The sequence below is a fragment of the Electrona antarctica genome, assembly GCF_951216825.1.
Source record: "Electrona antarctica genome assembly, chromosome: 13".
Lineage (NCBI taxonomy): Eukaryota > Metazoa > Chordata > Actinopteri > Myctophiformes > Myctophidae > Electrona > Electrona antarctica.
Genome location: NC_136794.1, coordinates 40,217,856 through 40,239,897, shown reverse-complemented (window position 1 = coordinate 40,239,897; position 22,042 = coordinate 40,217,856). Strand labels below are relative to the sequence as shown.

The following is a 22,042-nucleotide window of genomic DNA, read 5'->3' as shown; positions in this document are numbered from 1 at the left end:
TTTTTGTCCGCTCTGTTGTCAATACATTATTTTGGGGGCTTTTAAAACGGTGTGTGGATCTCCTCTCTCCATTCTAAGCCTCTCAGACGCAGCTTGTCTGTATAATATACTTTTTGGGCATAAAATAAAACAAAATATTTTATTTAGAGCCTATAGGGCTGGGTGCAATAACTGTATACCGAGGTTGTGTAGGGCATACCGTGGTATCGAGTTCATAACCACTATTCTAAAAAAATATATTCCACGATTTTGGAAACCACTTTTTCACCCGGCGCTAATTGCCTATATAAGATGCAATACTGGGTTCTACTCTCCCTCTGCCAACCTGGGGAGAGCCCCGAACTGAGCTCATGCTTCCTTCAATGCATGAGTGAGCAGGCCGCTATAATGCCCCACAGCAGCAACAGTAGTGAGACCAGTATGACGTCTTAGAACATTTTGTCTTTTCAAAATTTGGCACCTATAACTACTGATACACACTTTCACTTAGAAACTCTGTTCCAGGCCCGGACGGTTAGCTCAACCGCCTGGGCACCTGGGCTGTCGAGCCGGCCGGATGGCGTGCCGCGGGTTCGACTCCCGAGCCCGACCGCCTTTGCCGCGTGTCACTCGCCATCTCTCTGTCCCTTTCCTGTCTCTATACTGTTCCCTATCAATACATTTTTTGTCATACTATTAGTCGACAAAATCAACACTGCAGCTTACCCATAGCAACCGCAGCTTACCCATAGCAAACCGCAGCTTACCCATAGCAACCGCAGCTTACCCATAGCAAACCGCAGCTTACCCATAGCAACCGCAGCTTACCCATGTGGTGGGAGTGGCAAACACCCAGCCATTTATTAGAGCACACTAGGAATACTGGCCAGGTGCTCCCAATGCACTGATTGGCACCCCAATTTCCCAACCTGTAGGCCTTGTGAAGACAGAGCTTAGAGTATATATGAATAGAGACGGCACCGGATTTCTCCTCTCATCCACTTGCATTAAGTTGCTCAAAAGCGCATGAGGCGATTTCAATCATCCTTCCGGTTAGGAACAGAGTGCATTCTGGGAAGAATTGGGCCAAATCGTGAACGCGCTGGCCGTTGACTATCATTGCACGCATTCACGTATGAAACAGCGTTCACGTGTCATCATGAACGTGCGCAATGATAGTCAACGGACCAGAATTGGCCCAGCGCTGCAATACCAAATTCGGCCACGATGTCTATTTCGCCTCAGGGTTTCCTCTGAGTGCCGTCTCTATTCATATATACAGGTAGGCCAGGCTACAGGGGGCTGTGACACCCTCCCCCTACAAAGAGACAGAGATAGTGGGCAGGTAGGCCAGGCTACAGGGGGCTGTGACACCCTCCCCCTACAAAGAGACAGAGATAGTGGGCAGGTAGGCCAGGCTACAGGGGGCTGTGACACCCTCCCCCTACAAAGTGAGGACCCATAATAAGGGACCGAGACACGGGTGCAGTACTTAGTTCAGACTAGTCATTGGTCCGTCAAACGACAACCTACCTCAAACCCTAACCTAACCATAACCACAAGCACGGGGACAGCGCATGTTCGAGCGATTCCCGCATGTCGGACTAATGCTCCGTCAGAATTACACGCAGATCCCCCGAGACACTATAGCTAATAACAAACATAAGCACTAAATATTTGTGTCATTTTAGCAATTAGCAATAATATTACTTTGAAAATGTAACCAAAGTCTGTTTGACAGATGTTTTGTTTTCCCCACCAAACCAAAGACATGTTTGCGCAGACTTACCCCCCAATTTTCATGCAAACAGCAAACCAATAACAAATACAAAGTAGAGCACAAACTATGCTTGCTTACTATGCTTACTTTTATATTGTGAATACATATTTTTGCATTGCTTTGTGCACTATTTCAATTGCTTTGTGCATTTTTAAAAGCTGTGTTTTCCTCCTATGTGTTATGACCTGGCTCTTAGGCCATAACAAAACGGAGGAAGACAGGAGACTCAGGGTGCAACACGTGAGCTCGTATACATCGGCTTATTTCCGCTATTCGTCGTCGTCGTACGCATGAAGCATGTGCATGCATAGGGCTTAACCCATGAAGTATACATGTGCATTGCATAGGGCTTAACCCATGAAGTCTACATGTGCATTGCATAGGGCTTAACCCTTGAAGTATACGTACATGTGCATGCATAGGGCTTAACCCATGAAGTATACATGTGCATGCATAGGGCTTAACCCATGAAGTATACATGTGCATTGCATAGGGCTTAACCCTTGAAGTATACATGTGCATTGCATAGGGCTTAACCCATGAAGTCTACATGTGCATTGCATAGGGCTTAACCCTTGAAGTATACGTACATGTGCATGCATTGCATAGGGCTTAAGCGGTTAAGGAGAAACCCAAACACTTGAAGGAGTTATATACAGTACATGAGCACTGGTCAATGTTTAGACACTCTCCAGACGGAACCTCTCGTTAATTCTTCTTCCATTAGCGCTAGCCGTACGTTGTTCTCCATGTGACACACGAGGAGAGGACGACCCCACTCAGCACTCTGTGTGCTCACGAGGAGAGGGCGACCCCACTCAGCACTCTGTGTGCTCACGAGGAGAGGGCGACCCCACTCAGCACTCTGTGTGCTCACGAGGAGAGGACGACCCCACTCAGCACTCTGTGTGCTCACGAGGAGAGGACGACCCCACTCAGCACTCTGTGTGCTCACGAGGAGAGGACGACCCCACTCAGCACTCTGTGTGCTCACGAGGAGAGGACGACCCCACTCAGCACTCTGTGTGCTCACGAGGAGAGGACGACCCCACTCAGCACTCTGTGTGCTCACGAGGAGAGGACGACCCCACTCAGCACTCTGTGTGCTCACGAGGAGAGGACGACCCCACTCAGCACTCTGTGTGCTCACGAGGAGAGGACGACCCCACTCAGCACTCTGTGTGCTCACGAGGAGAGGACGACCCCACTCAGCACTCTGTGTGCTCACGAGGAGAGGACGACCCCACTCAGCACTCTGTGTGCTCACGAGGAGAGGACGACCCCACTCAGCACTCTGTGTGCTCACGAGGAGAGGACGACCCCACTCAGCACTCTGTGTGCTCACGAGGAGAGGACGACCCCACTCAGCACTCTGTGTGCTCACGAGGAGAGGACGACCCCACTCAGCACTCTGTGTGCTCACGTGAATTGACAGTTACAACAACCACCTCCACCGCCGGGACATTTTTCCACAGTGAGCGAAGACAGTATGCCAGTTGGTCACATTAACCGCTATAGGATTTCAGAACCAGAGAGACAAGGTGTACACAGAGCAGGACGGCATACTGATTAAAATCAGTCAGTGGCTCAGGAGGTATAGAGTCCCTGGTTCAATACCCAGCTGCTCTCCACCTCACTTCAGTTCATTTGATCATCAACTTTCAACCTTGGTTCAGTCTACATGTAAAAGTGCCCAAAGTTGAAGGTTGATGCTTTGGGTCAGTCTACATGTAAAAGTGCCCAAAGTTGAAAGGAGGTGGTCAAATGAATGACCTCATAGTGGGGTACATTGAATCACTAGTCCTGGGTCAATCCAAGGGCCTACCACTCCACTCTCTTGATATGTTCTTCCCCAACTCTTGGAGAGTATTTAGGCCTTTTACTGGAGGTCCCAGCCCCTAAAATGACCCCAGGAGGAAGTGTTGACCTTTACTGAATTGCTTCAGTTTGAGATCATTTGAGCACCTAAATTCAGATTTGGGCACCGTATAGCATGTGTTTTTGAGTGGTGTAAACCACTCCTACAACTGGCTTTGTTAGTCTGTCTGTCTGTCGTCTGTCTGTCTGTGCATGAAAAATGAGCATGGTTGCTACGGTCACCCAGTTCACCCGGGTGTGATTTCATTACGTCAGACATTACGTCAGATCAGAGCTGATCAGGCTATATAAGACCTTACACCACTCAGTTCACACGGGTGTGATTTTTTAACCCATTGGTGGCTCAGGAGGTATAGAGTCCCTGGTGCAATAACATGCACGGACAGATGGACGGACGGACAGACAGACAGACAGACAGACAGACAGACAGACAGACAGACAGACAGACAGACAGACAGACAGACAGACAGACAGACAGACAGTCTGTCTGTCTGTCTCGCTCTTCTCCCTTTCTCTCTCGTAGGCAAACAAACCAAAGGTTTAATCAGGCCTTAACATTTGAATACAGTGAGCCTCAACGATATCATCTCTCTCTCAATTGCTTAATCTCTCCCCGTTTCCTTTCTGTCTCTCTATCCATCCCTCTCGTTTTTCCCACGTCTGGTCCAATGGCGAGCAGCGCAGGTATCTTGTTGTCTCTGTGGGCGGTGTGTGTGTGACACCGACAGAAAAACCACACAGCAAGATAAACTTCACAGTCCTCAAATTCCTCGACCCAACCCCCCCCCCCCCACCCCCCACACACACCACCCGATCAGATAAAAGATCTAGATCAGGCAATCCATATCACAGGCGCGCACGCACGCACGCACGCACGCACGCACGCACGCACACACACACACACACACACACACACACACACACACACACACACACACACACACACACACACACACACACACACACACACACACACACACACACACACACACACACACACACACACACACACACACACACACACACACACACACACACACACACACACACACACACACATTTGGTTAATTATAGTATGATGATGATGATGATGATGATGATATACATTTTACGGACTTCACATTTGAAATGAGGAGATAGCGAACCACAGCTGCCTGCTATTCATCTCATCAGGACAGAGCGTGCTCTTCTGTCTGCGATTGCAATTGCAGGACAGAGATATGGCAACATTAGAGGCAGCAGATAGAGGCATTTTGGTTTTCGCCTTTTCCATGCTTGCAGTAAATAGACGCTGAAGCAGTGGTTTTCAACCAGTGGTCCTTGAGGGGGTTCCAGGTGGTCCCCCAGATAAATGATGGAAAGCTGGTAACCTAATAGACCCTTATAGATCTTTAACTCTGTAAAATTAAACCAAATGGACAATTTGGTTTCATTTTACACTCTCAAGAGTTAAATTATGTTAAACATCTGCATTACTTAATTTACACAATTAGAGAATGTAGAATGTTTTTATCTTGATCAACGTTTGCCTGTTATCTCTCCTACTGGTGCCAACATCAATACAGCATGGAATTGTGGACACCATCTTATCCAACGACAACAAAATATTCTTTAATTTTAGATCTGAGAGGCTAAATGTCATCAAATGGTGGTCCCGTTCATGGCTCAAATTCAGAATAAATGATGGTCCTTGATACGAAAATGGTTGAAAACCACCACGCTGAAGGGATCTGCCGCAATGCAAAAAGCCCAGCTGCAGCACAACATGACACAGAATGACTCTACTGACACAGTACAGCTCTGACCTGGGCCTCTCTCCAGCCATTAGACTCTACTGACACAGTACAGCTCTGACCTGGGCCTCTCTCCAGCCATTAGACTCTACTGACACAGTGCAGCTCTGACCTGGGCCTCTCTCCAGCCATTAGACTCTACTGACACAGTACAGCTCTGACCTGGGCCTCTCTCCAGCCATTAGACTCTACTGACACAGTGCAGCTCTGACCTGGGCCTCTCTCCAGCCATTAGACTCTACTGACACAGTACAGCTCTGACCTGGGCCTCTCTCCAGCCATTAGACTCTACTGACACAGTGCAGCTCTGACCTGGGCCTCTCTCCAGCCATTAGACTCTACTGACACAGTACAGCTCTGACCTGGGCCTCTCTCCAGCCATTAGACTCTACTGACACAGTGCAGCTCTGACCTGGGCCTCTCTCCAGCCATTAGACTCTACTGACACAGTGCAGCTCTGACCTGGGCCTCTCTCCAACCATTAGACTCTACTGACACAGTACAGCTCTGACCTGGGCCTCTCTCCAGCCATTAGACTCTACTGACACAGTGCAGCTCTGACCTGGGCCTCTCTCCAGCCATTAGACTCTACTGACACAGTGCAGCTCTGACCTGGGCCTCTCTCCAACCATTAGACTCTACTGACACAGTACAGCTCTGACCTGGGCCTCTCTCCAGCCTCTACTGACACAGTGCAGCTCTGACCTGGGCCTCTCTCCAGCCTCTACTGACACAGTGCAGCTCTGACCTGGGCCTCTCTCCAGCCATTAGACTCTACTGACACAGTACAGCTCTGACCTGGGCCTCTCTCCAGCCTCTACTGACACAGTGCAGCTCTGACCTGGGCCTCTCTCCAGCCTCTACTGACAGTGCAGCTCTGACCTGGGCCTCTCTCCAGCCATTAGACTCTACTGACACAGTGCAGCTCTGACCTGGGCCTCTCTCCAGCCATTAGACTCTACTGACACAGTGCAGCTCTGACCTGGGCCTCTCTCCAGCCTCTACTGACACAGTACAGCTCTGACCTGGGCCTCTCTCCAGCCTCTACTGACACAGTACATCTCTGACCTGGGCCTCTCTCCAGCCTCTACTGACACAGTACAGCTCTGACCTGGGCCTCTCTCCAGCCTCTACTGACACAGTACAGCTCTGACCTGGGCCTCTCTCCAGCCATTAGACTCTACTGACACAGTACAGCTCTGACCTGGGCCTCTCTCCAGCCATTACAAACACTTTTTTCCTGTTGCATGCTGCCTCCTCGGCCTCGCTCCAACCATTACAGCAGGTTGTTCCTGCTGCAGGCTGCCACATTTTCACCATTACAAAGAGTTTTTTTCCTGCAGCTGCACGCCTGCCACATTTTCCTGCACCCGATAAATTAGTTCTCCCTCTCGCTCGAGTCTCCATGGCCGCTCCGCCTCTGTTGTGGTCCATCCATCACAGCACACGGACGGAGCTTATTGATGAATCATTCTCTCCTCCGAGCGCACTGGACCTCTCTCTCTCTCTCTCTCTCTCTCTCTCTCTCTCTCTCTCTCTCTCTCTCTCTCTCTCTCTCTCTCTCTCTCTCTCTCTCTCTCTCTCTCTCTCTCTCTCTCTCTCTCTCTCTCTCTCTGGAAAGATTTAACTTTTTCCTCCCTCTCTCTTCCTCTGTTATTTTTATACATCTCTATACGCATGGACGCACGCGCGCGCGCACACACACACACACACACACACGCACGCGTGTCTGAGTACTTCAAACAGCACCCAGTGTGTATGTGGCTGAAGATGTGCTTATTTGGTTTTTGTTGTTGTCGTTCTTTTTTTCTTTTCTTTTTTTAACCATTGTTGGGATCGTCTTACGAGCTCCGGGCCAGAAGTGGAAACTGTGGCCGCTATAGTCATGTGATCTGTGTCATTGTCTATACTATACTGTATGTGTGGAGGTTTGTTTGTGTGTGCGTGCATGTTGTGTGGATACACTTTGTAGTCCTACAGTACTCAAAAAAATGTGTGTGTACACATGCTCTCTCTCTCTCTCTCTCTCTCTCTCTCTCTCTCTCTCTCTCTCTCTCTCTCTCTCTCTCTCTCTCTCTCTCTCTCTCTCTCTCTCTCTCTCTCTCTCTCTCTCTCTCTCTCTCTCTCTCTCTCTCTCTCTCTCTCTCTCTCTCTGCAGCCGAGGTGGTATATATTCTTTTTTATTGGCCTAAAATATTGTCTATATTCGTGAATCCACTTGCTGACCGGCTTGAGCAATTGACCAAATTGCTCAATACTGAGCAAAATGACCTCATCACATTTGTGCTGACCTCATTACATTTGTCATGACGTCTATGGCCGTTTTTAGCCCAAGGAGTGTTGTTTGTGCAAAACTAATGCTTGGAATGGATTCAGAATAATGAAAACCCCCTAGTTTGACATGTCACAATGCTACTTAAAGCATATAAGGAAAGTTTGATATTTTTTACATTTTTGCCCGCCATAGGATGTTAATGTTAGGGTCACAAGAAACCCCTCAAAAAAAATTGCTCAATACTGACAAGTGGATTCATGAATGTATGTATATAGTAGGGGTGTAACGATATATTAACTGCATCGAAAAATCGATTTTAATTTCAAGAATCGAAGTACATCGAAATGAAAACAGCAACATTGACTATGTATCGTATCGTTTTGCAATGCAAATAATCGATTGTATCAATACTACATTTGTGTGCGTGGTATTTAGCAATTTTAGAAGAAAAGGGGTTTAATTACTTACACCCAGTATATAGACAATATTTTAGGCCAATAAAAAAATACTATATACCAAATTTCCCACTTAAAAACAAAAGAAGCCTGTCGACTGTCGGACTACACACGCACACGCGCACACACACACACACACACACACACACACACACACACACACACACACACACACACACACACACACACACACACACACACACACACACACACACACACACACACACACACACACACACACACACACACACACACACACACACACACACACACACACACACACACAAAGTATTTAAACAGCAGCAGGGGGAGCTCCACAGTCTAGCCTCTCTCTCTCTCTCTTTAATCTAACATTCCTCATCTCTCCTCTTTTCTCTCCTGATCCCTCCATCCTCTCTCTCCCCAGTTTCCCCCTAGCTCTCTCGCCCTTCCATCACTCCTTCTCCTCCTCCCCTCATCCACCTCCTTCCTTCCTTCCTTCCTTCTTCCTGACCTTTTCTTCACCTCCTCTATCCTCCACACCTCCTTACACCCCCCCCCCCCACCCCTGTGGTGGAAAGTACATATACTCAAGTGCTGTACTTGAGTACAATTTTGAGGTATTTGTACTACCGTTTCCAATACTTTTACTTCTACTGCACTACATCTCGGATCCGAGTATTGTACTTTTATTTGACTGCATTAATTTGAAAGCTGTATAGTTAGTTAGCCTACTAATTACTTTGTAGATTTGGATTATTATTACAAAACATACATTAACCACATTCTGGCCATTTGAAAATAGCTGATCTACAAGCTCACAAGGCGTCACAGTCGCGACACATCTGATTATTATACGTTTGAAAACTTGAAATGTGACATTCTGCATAATGAGTTTACTTTTGGTATAGCCTGTACGCCAATGTTCCCCATCACGCTCACCGGATAATCAGAAAAGACTAGAAGCTTTGTCATTGGTCGAAAAAAACCCGGTCGCAGTGACTAACCAATCAGGAAGCAGACAGGCAAATCGTCCAATGACAAAGCTTCTAGGAACATCTTTGAATGCATATTGCGGCCCCTAGATGTGTCACAGAGACTACATTTTTTTGGGAGCGTTCTACCCATTGCTGGCTGTCTGAATACCAAAAAATAAAAAAATAAAAAGGTCATTAAAATGTTGACATATTGCTTATAGCAGCTTTAAGACGAGCCTGCTCGTCATCTGTACCCAGTGTCAGGTATACTGTAGGTCTTGGACAGGTATACAGGTATATAATCATACGGATTCAACGTGTTAAGTACCTTTTGATTCCAATACTATTTTTGTACTTTTACTCGAGTGCATTTAGAATTCTGGACTTTTTCCCCCTTGTAACAGAGCATTTCTATACTGCAGTATTTGATACTTTTAACTTAAGTGAAACATTCGAGTACTTTTCTTCCACCACTGGTCACCCCCCCCCCCCCCCCCCATCACCAACACCACTACCTTGTCCTCCTGGCGAGGGCGGTGGGGAGGGGGGGGTGTAGTCACAGGGACCTATAATCCGTCCTCCGGAGGGCTCTGACCTCTAATACCTTGACGTCTCACATTTCACGGCCCGGCGTGTCGTGAACCCAACGTCTGAAGCCTGCCGAGACGTGATGGCTACCGACACTGAGCCCCTCTCAGTGGCGACACGGGGGCTCTGCGGGGAGATGGAGACGCTCACAGTGGGCCACGGTATAAAGGGGGGGACCGACCCACCGACCAGGCCAGGCCCACCCAGGGCTATAGGCCCGCGGCGGGGGCCGAGAGGAATGCTGCTGCTGCTGGGGCAAGCCGAGACACCTGTTGATCGAGGAATTATATGTATTATTATTGCCGAAGGTCGCAGTTAACTATGGAATTGTGCGTTTTCCGTCACTCAAAATCCCCATACATGGGGCGTTTTTCGTCACTCAAAATCCCCATACATGGGGCGTTTTTCGTCACTCAAAATCCCCATACATGGGCCATTTTCCTTCACTCAAAATCCCCATACATGGGGAAAGCCCCCATATAGTGTGCCCAGGTCTCGTGATATCACTATCACATCATCAGGGATATTAAGCACTGCCCCCGCCTGCCACCCTTAGATCTCCATATATGGAGCTGACATGTTCTGACAATCCATATGTTGATCTGACCTCATCACACCCTGTACACTCAAGACACGGCGGCTCCATATATGGCCAGTGCACGCAAGGGCGAGGTCGCTTCTCGCCCCCTCAGGCGTCTTACTGGTAATATAAGTTAAAGTGTAATTTATAACTCCTGAGTGAGAGTTTAACTCACAGAGGCTCCCTTTTCCACCGAGGTTGAACCGCTTCAGTTCTTGGTAAAGGGGAGACACTTGTGAAGGGACAGTGAAGGGACGACAGGATGAGGAGTGGTGTTGCTGCGTAAATGCGCGCGATATTGAACAGTCAAAGCTATTTGTATCAATGTGGCTGCATGTATCAACTCAATATGCCTGCACTGTATCAACAGAATAATTATGTCATACTATAGGTATATAAGTTGGGGACCTCACATTTGGTCTTGAAACAGGCCTCAAGATTCCTAAGGCCGCCCCTGATGCAAGGTATAGCTATACTAGAACAGCAGTGAGAACAGCTGTTATTACCATAGAGGGGAAACGGTAATCCCCGCCCATTCACCTGTATGGAGTTGCTTACCGCATGCAGCACACCCGGCTTCTGTGTTGGGAACATTTGACGGGCGCGCCTTATTTGGGGCCTCTGCGCGTCGTCTCGCATGCGCAGTACAGTGTCACACTCTTCCGGTGTCCTCGCAGGCGGCGGGACTGTGACACTATAGAGCGTCGCAGTCCCGCCTCCTACCCTGGACCAGGAAATGAATCCCAATGCATTTTTCCCATAGACATTTCTTAAAGTATTTATTTAAAGACGGTTACGCCGCGGACAAAGCCAACTCGAGTCGTGAGAACTCATGACAACACAAACAATATTTTGGACCAAACAAATAATTACAAAGAAGATAAACAACAAAAACAGTGTTGTAACCTGCCGTTTTTTTCTTCTTTCTAATTATTTGTATGGCCCAAAAAATTGTGTTTGTTGTCATGATTTGTCACGACTCCAGTTGGCTTTGTCCGCGGCGTAAACGTCTTTAAATAAATATTTTCTGAAATGTCTATGAGGAAAATGAACGGAGAATCATTTCCTGGGCCATGGTAAGGGGCGGGACTGCGACGCTCTATACTAGAACAGCAGTGAGAACAGCTGTTTTATTACCATAGAGAGGGAAACGGTAATCCCCGCCCATTCACACCTGTATGGAGTTGCTTACCATGCAGCGCATACTCCCTTTTCACCCCTGCTTCTGTGGTGGGAACATTTGACGGGCGCGCCCTATTTGGGGCCTCTGCGCGTCGTCTCGCATGCGCAGTACAGTGTCACACTCTTCCGGTGTCCTCGCAGGTGGCGGGACTGCGACGCTCTATACAGTTGGGTGCCACCGATATTGTCCCTTATCATTTGACCCATTTAGGCCTGACCTCAACATTTTAAAAAATCCAGTTTTCTGAAATAAATATTTTCACGATTTTTCAAAAATAGCAGACCTACAAGCTCGTAGCGCGCCACTCGGTGGCGCGCTATGAGCTTGTAGATCTGCTATTTTTCAATAGCTAAATTATAACAATGTTTAAAACACCAAAAGGGGTTCCCGCCCAAAATGGGTTAACTGTCCTTTTGCGCAGATCACGCAAAACTCAGCAAAAAGAAAAGGACAATATCGATGGCCTCCAACTGTACAAAGGACTGCCCTAAAGATGTTGGATTGGTTCAGTTTTATCAACAAAAGCTGAGAGATTGTCCTCAGTCTCTATTGACAAAAAGTGTTGAGATTGACCTGTGAGTCTAGACGGCCAGGCATGCACAGAGACCTCCGCCCCTCATTGACCCCACTTTCTTATTTATTGGATGTGATTGTGAACAATAGCCGAGTCAGATTCAAATGCAATTCAAATCTAACACACCCATTAATGATTTGATTAGCTGCAGCTGTGTTGCTTGCTTACATCATGGTGTTTTGTAAGTGTCCAACAAAGCCTTCCTTCCCAGTGGAAAAGGCCAGATGTTTTGCCTAAAAATTCCTCCAAGTTGAAAATATTTAGACTCTCGGCAAGCAGATAAAAAACAGCACACATGAACGCACTCACACAAAATAGATGTTCAGCGTCTCGTCGCGCTGCTCGACTGCTGGGCCTCCAAAAATATGGCGCTCCCATCACAAACAATGAACCCATTCTGGGCCTTTTGGTGTTAGCATTATGTTATGCTTTAGCTATTGAAAAATAGCAGATCTACAAGCTCATAGCGCGCCACCGAGTGGCATGCTACGAGCTTGTAGGTCTGCTATTTTTGAAAAATCGAAGAATGACTGACATAGCTTTTTCAGAAAACTGTCAGGATGTAGAAGACATTTTTAGAATCTGATCTCAGGTCAAAATGGGTTAAAGAACATGCCCAGTATGTCTTGGTGGACACAGCCATGCTTTTACCCTGCTGTAGTTGTTAACCTGAACCCGGGGCAATAACTACAAAATCAGCCAAGGCTTCCCGCATGCTCCTTTTAAACTTGCACCACAGCACTGATACAGTATCAGTGATACCACTAACTCACAGAGGTCCAAGTCAAGATTATACGCACTCGCCTTCCTTTCCGTCCCCACACAACCCTCTATCTCTATCTCGCTGCTCCATCCATCCCTCCCCTGTAGTTTCCCCCCTTCTCATATCCTTCACACTCATCTCTCCATCAGGCTGTCTCCCACAACAGACAGCCATTTCCTCCTGTTCTGCTATCGGTCTGGAAACACTGACGATTCCATCACGTGGAAGATGTTTGCACCCGACAAGCTGCACAATAATGGAACTCTGAAGCCTGATAGTAGCCCACCTACTGTGTACAGCTCACAGCGCGTCGTATCCACTGCGAAAAGAGGAGTTAACGGGGCAGTTATGGCATTTTATTAAGGCATATACAGTAATATACGGTAATATACAGGTGTGATAGTACAATTCGGGAGTTTGTTTGTTGGAAAGTTTAACGGTTTAATATTACAGTTTCCTGTTATATACACATCCGTATTCCTGCATGCTTTTTTGCGCAGTGATCGGTAACGCGTTGTGAGCTTGTAGGTACTGTGTGCTATTTCCGGACGGTGCGTGACAGAGTGTACAACTTGATACACACTGAGGATTTCACTATGCTTTTCATTGTGTTTTTTTGAGCGGTGCCTAACCGCTTTTGGATGGCGTTTTATGCTCTATTTGGACGTTTTCTTATGCTTTATTAGTTGGATAGGACAGCCATAGTGTGAGGCTGACGTGCCACTCAGGGGTGTTGTGTTTATGTTAATGTATAGCCAGCTGAGTAACCAGAGCAGAGCTCGTTATGCCATTTAAATATCCATCTCTGTTTTTATGTGTTATTCAAAACGAAGCGCCCAAAAAAACTAAAACAAACCACTGCACACTGGGCTTCTATGTTAATTTAACCCAGATAGCGTCCAAAAAGAATTCCATAAGGGGGCCGTCGATAGAACAGTTTTCTAAAAACCTATGTTTCTATGTCAATGGTGCTCAACTGTTTTCATGTCAAGGACCCCCAGAATTATCTGTATTTGGACCCCCATCTGAAAATATGTTGTTCCAGGGACCCCCAAGAAGCAAAGATTTGAGTTAAAAACGTTCACTTTGAAAGAATATTCAAAGATTTGCGCCACATTTTCACGATTGTTCAAAAATAGCAGACCTACAAGCTCCTAGGAGCTAGGAGCTTGTAGATCTGCTATTTTTCAATAGCTAAAGTATAACATAATGCTTAAAACACCAAAAGGGGTAATGTCGTCCTGAAGGGGTAAGGTGTGTACCACATAGTATCTGATGCCTGACAGAGAGGTTCTATTCCCGGGCCCGGTATGTCACTGCATGTCACACTGTATGCTCTCTCTCTCTCTCTCTCTCCACTGAGACAGTCAGTAAAGGCAAGAGAAGCCGGAAAAGAAATAACGTAAGTTAGAAAACAAAACAGAACAAGTACCCATGAGAGGTATAGGTGAAATTAATCTCTCAAGGCTGGTTCTGCTGCAAAAGCTGTCACTGCCCTAAACACTGTGTGTGTGTGTGTGTGTGTGTGTGTGTGCCCTAAACACTGTGTGTGTGTGTGTGTGTGTGTGTGTGTGTGTGTGTGTGTGTGTGTGTGTGTGTGTGTGTGTGTGTGTGTGTGTGTGTGTGTGTGTGTATGTGTACTTGTGAGTAAACAAACCTTTTTTACTACATGTAAACAATATGATCTCATATCAGCGAATTAAAAAACACACACACACAAACGACATGATTGCACGTAACCTTCACATCACTGCACCCATGCCCTTGTATAAACACACATGCAGTGATGATCATTTTGGTCAAACACATCAACACACAATCAATGGCGCGCACACGCACACACGCACGCACGCACGCGCACACGCACGCACGCACGCACACGCACACACACAGAGCGTATATCAAGGTTGAATCTACACAAAGGCATCATACATGCATGTGTAAATACATATACAGAGAGTTATGAACAGTAATGATACAGTACACCTGATGACTTTAATAATAGACTCTGCTCATATGCTATGTTGGCCGTGTGTGTGTGTGTGTGTGTGTGTGTGTGTGTGTGTGTGTGGTGCATGCACCTGTAAGAATACACTTGTGTGTATGCACATGCCTGATGCATTAGAGTGTATGTTTATACAAAAAATATGAAAATATGAAATACAAGGTTAGGAAGGAGGGATCACCAGAGTCTGCACATCTGCGGCATTTTTCACTTGTTTGTGCCATGATGACAAGTTGACAAGTTGTGATCTTTAGATTTGTCTGGAATGTCAATGTCAAAAGTATCGCAACTCTTTGCGTAAAGGATCGATACAGATAGTGACAAAAGGAACTTCGATATTTTGCTGAATCTTCCTTGTGAATGTATGCACGCACGGGCCCACCTGCAGTTCCAGCTTTGATCAGTAGGCTCGACGGCTTCAACGTTGCAGTGTTGATTTCGTCGACTAAAACTGATAAAAAAATGTTTATTCACGGACGAAAACTAAATTGAAACTAAATTAAAACTATGCTATGTATGATGACTAACACTATATAAGACTAAATATACTGACAAGGGACTAGTGGACAAGAGATCCAGTATAAGTCATTTTACAATTAGTTGCATGCTAAAAATAGCAGATATACAAGCTCACAACGCGTCACGCTGCGACACGTTGTGGGCTTGTTGATCAGCTATTTTCAGCAAGTGAAAAATTACGTCATTACGACGGCATCAAGGCCCGCCAAAATACATTTTGTTCGACTAAATCAACTGTAGATTTAATAGACTAAAATCTTAGGATATTTAGTCGACTAAAACTAGACTAACAGTAAAACATTCCGGGTGACAAAAATGTGACTAAAACTGAATGAAAACTATTCAAGAGACTATGACTAAAACTAAAATCTGAATTTGCTGCCTGTAGGTGTTTTGTCATATCTGCCCTGTGCAACTAAAAGCCAAACAGAAATTTAGTTTGTATTAATATGATGCAGTGTTCAACAACAAAAACGCAATTAAATCGTTAATCGCAATTACTTGTGTGACAATTCGTCTTCACGTAAAATGTCCTAATGGTGACAGCCCTAAGCGAAGAGAGATTTCTACACCCGTATATACACAACTTGTGCTCTACATAAAGACACAAAGCCTGATAGTATCTTTCTTCTTGTGGCGTACACAAACAGGCCTGTATACGGTACCACACTGAGGTGACGTTACGAGTGTAAACGTTGCTCACACATGCAACTCTGATTTCATAACACCACGTGGTGATCAAATGGAAGCCCAAAGCCTAATGCACTGGATTACCAGCCAAGGTGCCTGGACCGCTGAGCCACGGCCAAAGGCCTGTGTGAGCAATGTTTACACTCGTACAGTCACGTGACTGTACGAGTGTAAACATTGCAGTCACCTCACCAGCATGCTGGCTTGTTGCCAAACAACCTCAGCGTCTGCTTTCCACGAAAATCTTTAGCGTAGAAGGGAAAATGGAGGGAGGTTAGTATAGACCCCTGGGTGCTGCTCCAGTCATCCAAGCATATATACAGTACGGCTCAAATTGTTAGTAATCAACTACAGTATAAGATCAGAGAATAGAAAGACATTAAATACATTTCTAATTTATGAAATCACGAACTAAATGTTTGCGTCCTGATTTGAAATAATAAATATAGTGATTGAACGGCAACACTCGAACCTTAAAAGAAAGGTACATAATTATAGACATGACCCTCATGTGTACATGCTTGCTGCACCCCCAGGGGAAAGGGTTTGAGCCGAATGCCTCAGCACAAACATGGGACAGACAGGTTCAGAGGTCTTCAGTAGTAGTGGACTTTATTTGAATACAAACAGAGAGGCTGGCGTGTCCCCCCCATGGTCAGCGGAACAGCATTCCTCTGTGTCTGTCTCAGTCTGCTGGCTGCCTCACGTGACAACACCTGACTTCCTACTGTACTCTCGCTCGCACAGGCGCACGCACGCACGCACGCACGCACACCCTGGTATACAGAACGAAAGGCCCTGATCACGTCTCTCTCCCATTAAGGAAATGGTCGCGGGCTAAGAGGGCATTTTGAATGAACCATTAGCATCTAATCTAAGAGGGAGGGATACTATATTTCATCCATTTATTTACAAATTCAGGCTATCTATGTCACTGTCACACACACACACACACACACACACACACACACACACACACACACACACACACACACACACACACACACACACACACACACACACACACACACACACACACACACACACACACACACACACACACACACACACACACAGTCATGTGGTTTGGGAAAGTGGGTTCCCAGGAACCAACCACACAGAGTCAGACAGATAGTGACACGAGTGCTGCACGACATATAATACTACTGTTTATTACATGGCTTGATTCTGATTGGTCAATGAATCGCTGACTTCAGCGGTGTGTTATTTCTGTGTAAATGTCCGATCAGCTCTATAACAGACCACTATCTACTACAAGTAAGACGCGCAAACGCGGGAAGCGAACGCAGCTCGTAAATTGCAATAACAACAATTAGAATAAATTACGTACTTTTTTAAGGTTTTTTTTAAGTTCTTTTTTTTTAAGTTAAGTTTTTTTAAGTTAAGTTTTTTTTTAGCGTGTGTATGTGTATGCGTGTGTTTTTTTTCCAAGTTAAGTTTTTTTTTTAAGTTAAGTTTTTTTAAGTTAAGTTTGTGTGTGTGTGTGTGTTTTGTGTGTGATACAGCTGCGCCCTCTGGTGGCGGGCAGGTGGTGTTACAGCGTGACACACACACACACAGACAGACATGTTCTGCTAGGTCTCATAGTTAGTGCTCACTGCATTCGCAATTAATTATTTCTGTGCTGCTAGCTGTTAGCATGAATCCCAGTTCCCAGTGCCACCATCTGCGTCCACTTTAAGAGAAGGAGTTTGCCCGCCCCTCCGCGCCACACACACACTCAACACACGCACTTTGCTTTATTAGCCCAAGTGCACACTGTTTACCTGTCGTCAGAAACGTTAAAATATCGGGAGCGATGCGGTACAAAGTCACACATGGCATCCGAACTTTGGTTGGCAGAAGATCCACCAAGGACAGCTCTCCAAAATTCCGACTTATGGAGGTTTGAAAATCCTGCTTTGAATTGAGGTAAACTGAGAAAAGTTTTAATGTCCCATAGCTGGGGGTGACGGGGCGTTGTCATAGCAATCGGACCAATGTTAAAAGCTGCCGTGGGGCTCAACCATTATATACACGGAGTATAGAGCGCCCCTTTCATGACGGCGAGAAGTGAATCCCCCGTTCATTTTCCCCATAAGCTTTTCAAAAAGTATAAGTATAAGACGTTTACGCCGCGGACAAAGCCAACTGGAGTTGTGATGAATCATGACAACACACACAATATTTTGGGCGGAACAAATAATTACAAAGAAGAAAAACAACAAAAAAGGTGTTGTAACCTGCCGTTTTTTTCTTCTTTCTAATTATTTGCTCAGCCCCCAAAAAATTGTTTGTTGTCATGATTTGTCACAACTCGAGTTGGCTTTGTACGAGGCTTAAAATGTCTTTAAATAAATACTTTTTGAAATGTCTATGGGGAAAATGAACATGGAATTATTTCCTGGGTCCTGGTAGGGGGCGGTACTGTGACGCTCTATAGAGCACCTTAGTCTGACGTCACTTTCAGTAGAGGGCACCAACACACAGGTTCATGTATTTTTTTATTTGCATTGAAATCTTCATAGGGCGATTTTAGGTCGCTTCATATAAGAACTGTGTTTGAAAAATAAACCGACCACCCCGGCCTTTCTGTCAGGGGAGTGGCTGTGCGTCGTTAATGATGTCCATTCATATTTGATACAGCCAGTTTCTGGAGAAAATGGAATTAATGTGGCCGCAAAAGCCTTGAAACTACATATGAAGGCAATGTCGCTGCTAATATACGTCACGCCCAGCTGTCAACACATTGCGTTCCAGAGATTCCTCGTTGACGTAAGCTCAGCTGGTGGTGACTCGACTCGTACTAACCACGAAACATTAAATATCAATAAAATAAAAATAAAAATAAACGTAATTGACATTGACATTCAGTTTCTGTTGTGCGACGGGCAGATGCAGCCACCCCCCCTACCCGGAAATGTAGTCTCTGGGTTGTTTGACTCGTTTCTAACGCTTATTTTGTTACTCTTTGGGTATATTTGTACATTTCCACCTTCAGTCGATGCTTCATATCCATATGAGTGAAAAGGCCGGGGTGATCTACTGACAGTAGAGGGCAGTGACGTCAGGACTTCGGTGCTCTATACATTGGGGTCCGTATTTATAGCAAACAGCGTCCCCTAGCGGCGGGGTCCGGCTATATACGGACCTGGCGCAAAAATAATTAATAGCTATTGAAGGACAAAGGTTAAGAAACAGGATATTTGGGAAGCACCGATTCTCAAATTGGGGTCCTTTGGGAGGTTCCAGGGGGTCCCTGACTCCCCAACAAAGTTTAAACACTTGCGTCCCATTTCATTTTTTCGACTGTTCAAAAATAGCTGATCTAAAAGCTCACGACATGTCACAGTGCGATGCATTGTGAGCTTGTAGATCAACTATTTTCAAAAATAAATTGACAAATCTTCTCTTATGAGGGTCACTGCAGGCACAAGATCTTTTCAAATGGGCGTCTTGGGGGAAAATAATAATAATCTTTTTCTTTACAGATTAAAAACATTCCTGGCACAAAACATTTTCAGACGGGGATCTGCGGCCAAATACATAATAATCTATTTGGGGGTCATTGAGTTGAAAAGGTTTGAGTTTGACTGCTGTAGAATCTCACCATACAGTATCTGTCACCGCACAGTTTTGCACATTGGTAAATAAATGGAACATTTATATAGTGCCTTTATCCAAGGCACTTTACATATTTTGTGCATTACATTCTCACACACACACACACACACACACACACACACACACACACACACACACACACACACACACACACACACACACACACACACACACACACACACACACACACACACACACACACACACACACACACACACACACACACACACACACACACACCGATGGCGGCGGGAACCATGCATGCAAGGCACCAACCTGCTCATCGGGAGCAATTAGGGGTTCAGAGTCTTGCTCAAGGACATTTCGACACCAACCCCGGGGGGAGGCCAGGATCAGCCCAGATTCCGTTTCCCAAACGACCGCTCAACGGGACTCTGCTGGTCATCAAACGATTGGCTTAAGAATGCGACAAAAACAAAAACATCTCCATGAATTCAAGGCTCCATGGAGTGTGTAATTGATAGAAAATAGGTATTGTTTTGGGTGAACTACTACTCCTCTAAGTGGTCAGATGGGTGTGCCACGAACGCTCTTGACACCGTCAAGTGGATCCTGATCCAGAAGATGCTGAGAACCAGCGGTTTGTGGACACGCCACACCGACAGTTCACTGCCTGTTCCTGGAAGACGGGATGGGCGACAGATAAATAAACTGTATTCTCGATACCTGCTCGCTCGCTCATCCTTTTAATAAGTCTTCGCTGCTTTCGGGTACATTTTGTCCCACCGAGATGGATTACCGTTTCTGTCAAGATGAATCTACCGCTCCGAGAGCCGCACAGCTCTTTCCAATCACGTACAAATCTGTTTTGGCAAAGTACATCCCAGAGGCTTATTGGAAAGTACAGCAGAGCGCTTGTAATAACACATCACTTGATCCCACTAAATACCTCGGGTATTATCCGCACGTCTTCGGCTGCGGCGCTTCTTTCAGCCAGGATAGGAGCTGCTGGCAGCGCAAAGTACACCGCTTTTAATTTATTTATGACCATACAATAATGAACCCTATAGATCACGAAAGCAGCCTTCTATAGCTGCACAGTAAAATCCAGAGAGTCAATTGAACTCAGAGTCCATTTGGTGGAATTGGCGCACACTCACAGTTAGACGCGAGTGACTCGAGGAACTAAGGCACAGACGTGCAAAATGGTACACATGTACACGCACAGTAAAACTAAATTCCATTTTGTTCACTGTCAGAGTTACAAATGGATAGAAGAAGGAACACTGAGGATGTGCACAATGGCACACTGGCTCCAACTTTACATTCCACACTAAATCATTTGGAAATGATTAGGTTCTCTTTAAAATGTCATGCTGTAATTAAAACTAAGGAGCAAAAAAAGGGCAATGCAATTATATTTTGTGTACTTCAAACTTCAACTTGCTACAGTAGCCCTGTGTGTTATGTTATTCTCTTGCATTTACCCTCTCAGGCACATGCACGGCATGCACGCACACGCACGCAATAACACACATGCTAGGAAACATATACTGTAAACACACTCAGAAATACACACACACACATGCATGCAGACCAAGTCCACAAACAAATGCATTCAGAAATACATATGGACACACAGAAACACACACACAGAAACGCACGCACGCACGCACGCACGCACACAAACAAGTTGAATAAAGACTTTCGAAGCACACACAGACGCGCGCGCGCACACACACACACACACAGAAACAAACAAGTTGAATAAAGACTTTCGAAAATAAGAAGTGGTTTGAAAAGAGTGTCACGTTTGTAGGCTACTCACTGAGATCTGGGTGAACTCCACACAGCTACCGGCCCGGCTCCTGCTGCTCTCCATCCCTGAGCTACCGGCCCGGCTCCTGCTGTTCTCCATCCCTGCACACATCTCCATGTCCCACAACTTCTGTCCTGCAGGCATCTCACACCTCTCTCTGAGTGTGTGTGTGTGTGTGTGTGTGTGTGTGTGTGTGTGTGTGTGTGTGTGTGTGTGTGTGTGTGTGTGTGTGTGTGTGTGTGTGTGTGTGTGTGTGTGTGTGTGTGTGTGTGTGTGTGTGTGTGTGTGTGTGTGCGCGCGCGTGTGTGAGTGAGCAGGGCAGTGGATGCACGTTGGCACACGGCTGCAGTCACTGAAAGTTTGTTCAGTAAGTCAGACTTGTTTTCCCCAGTCCTTCATTCTCTGCGTCTGCCTCCTGACTCCTCGTCTTGTCACCTTCCTCCTCTGCCTCCCTCCAAACCTCTCTCGACGTCGTCTTCCTCCTCCTCCTCCTCCTCCTCCTCCTCGTACTCCTCTGGTGTGTCTGTCCGTCCGTCCCTCTCTCTCTCTCCCTCTCTCAGATGAGAAAGACAATCAACAGGTGTTTGTCCGGCTGCAAATCCTGCCAACAGACAGACAGA

At 46.1% G+C, this 22,042-nt stretch overlaps 1 protein-coding gene across 1 annotated transcript in view; it reads right to left on the bottom strand.

The window, feature by feature from the left end:
* Window positions 1-21,829, bottom strand: part of LOC306934969 (uncharacterized protein) — an 80,507-nt gene extending 58,678 nt beyond the window's left edge. Inside the window, exon 1 of the mRNA XM_079517791.1 lies at window positions 21,432-21,829. Coding sequence (XP_079373917.1) covers window positions 21,432-21,566 — 135 coding nt within the window. The 5' untranslated portion in view covers window positions 21,567-21,829. The remainder of the gene's footprint in view (window positions 1-21,431) is intronic.
* Between the last annotated feature and the right edge of the window lie 213 nt (window positions 21,830-22,042).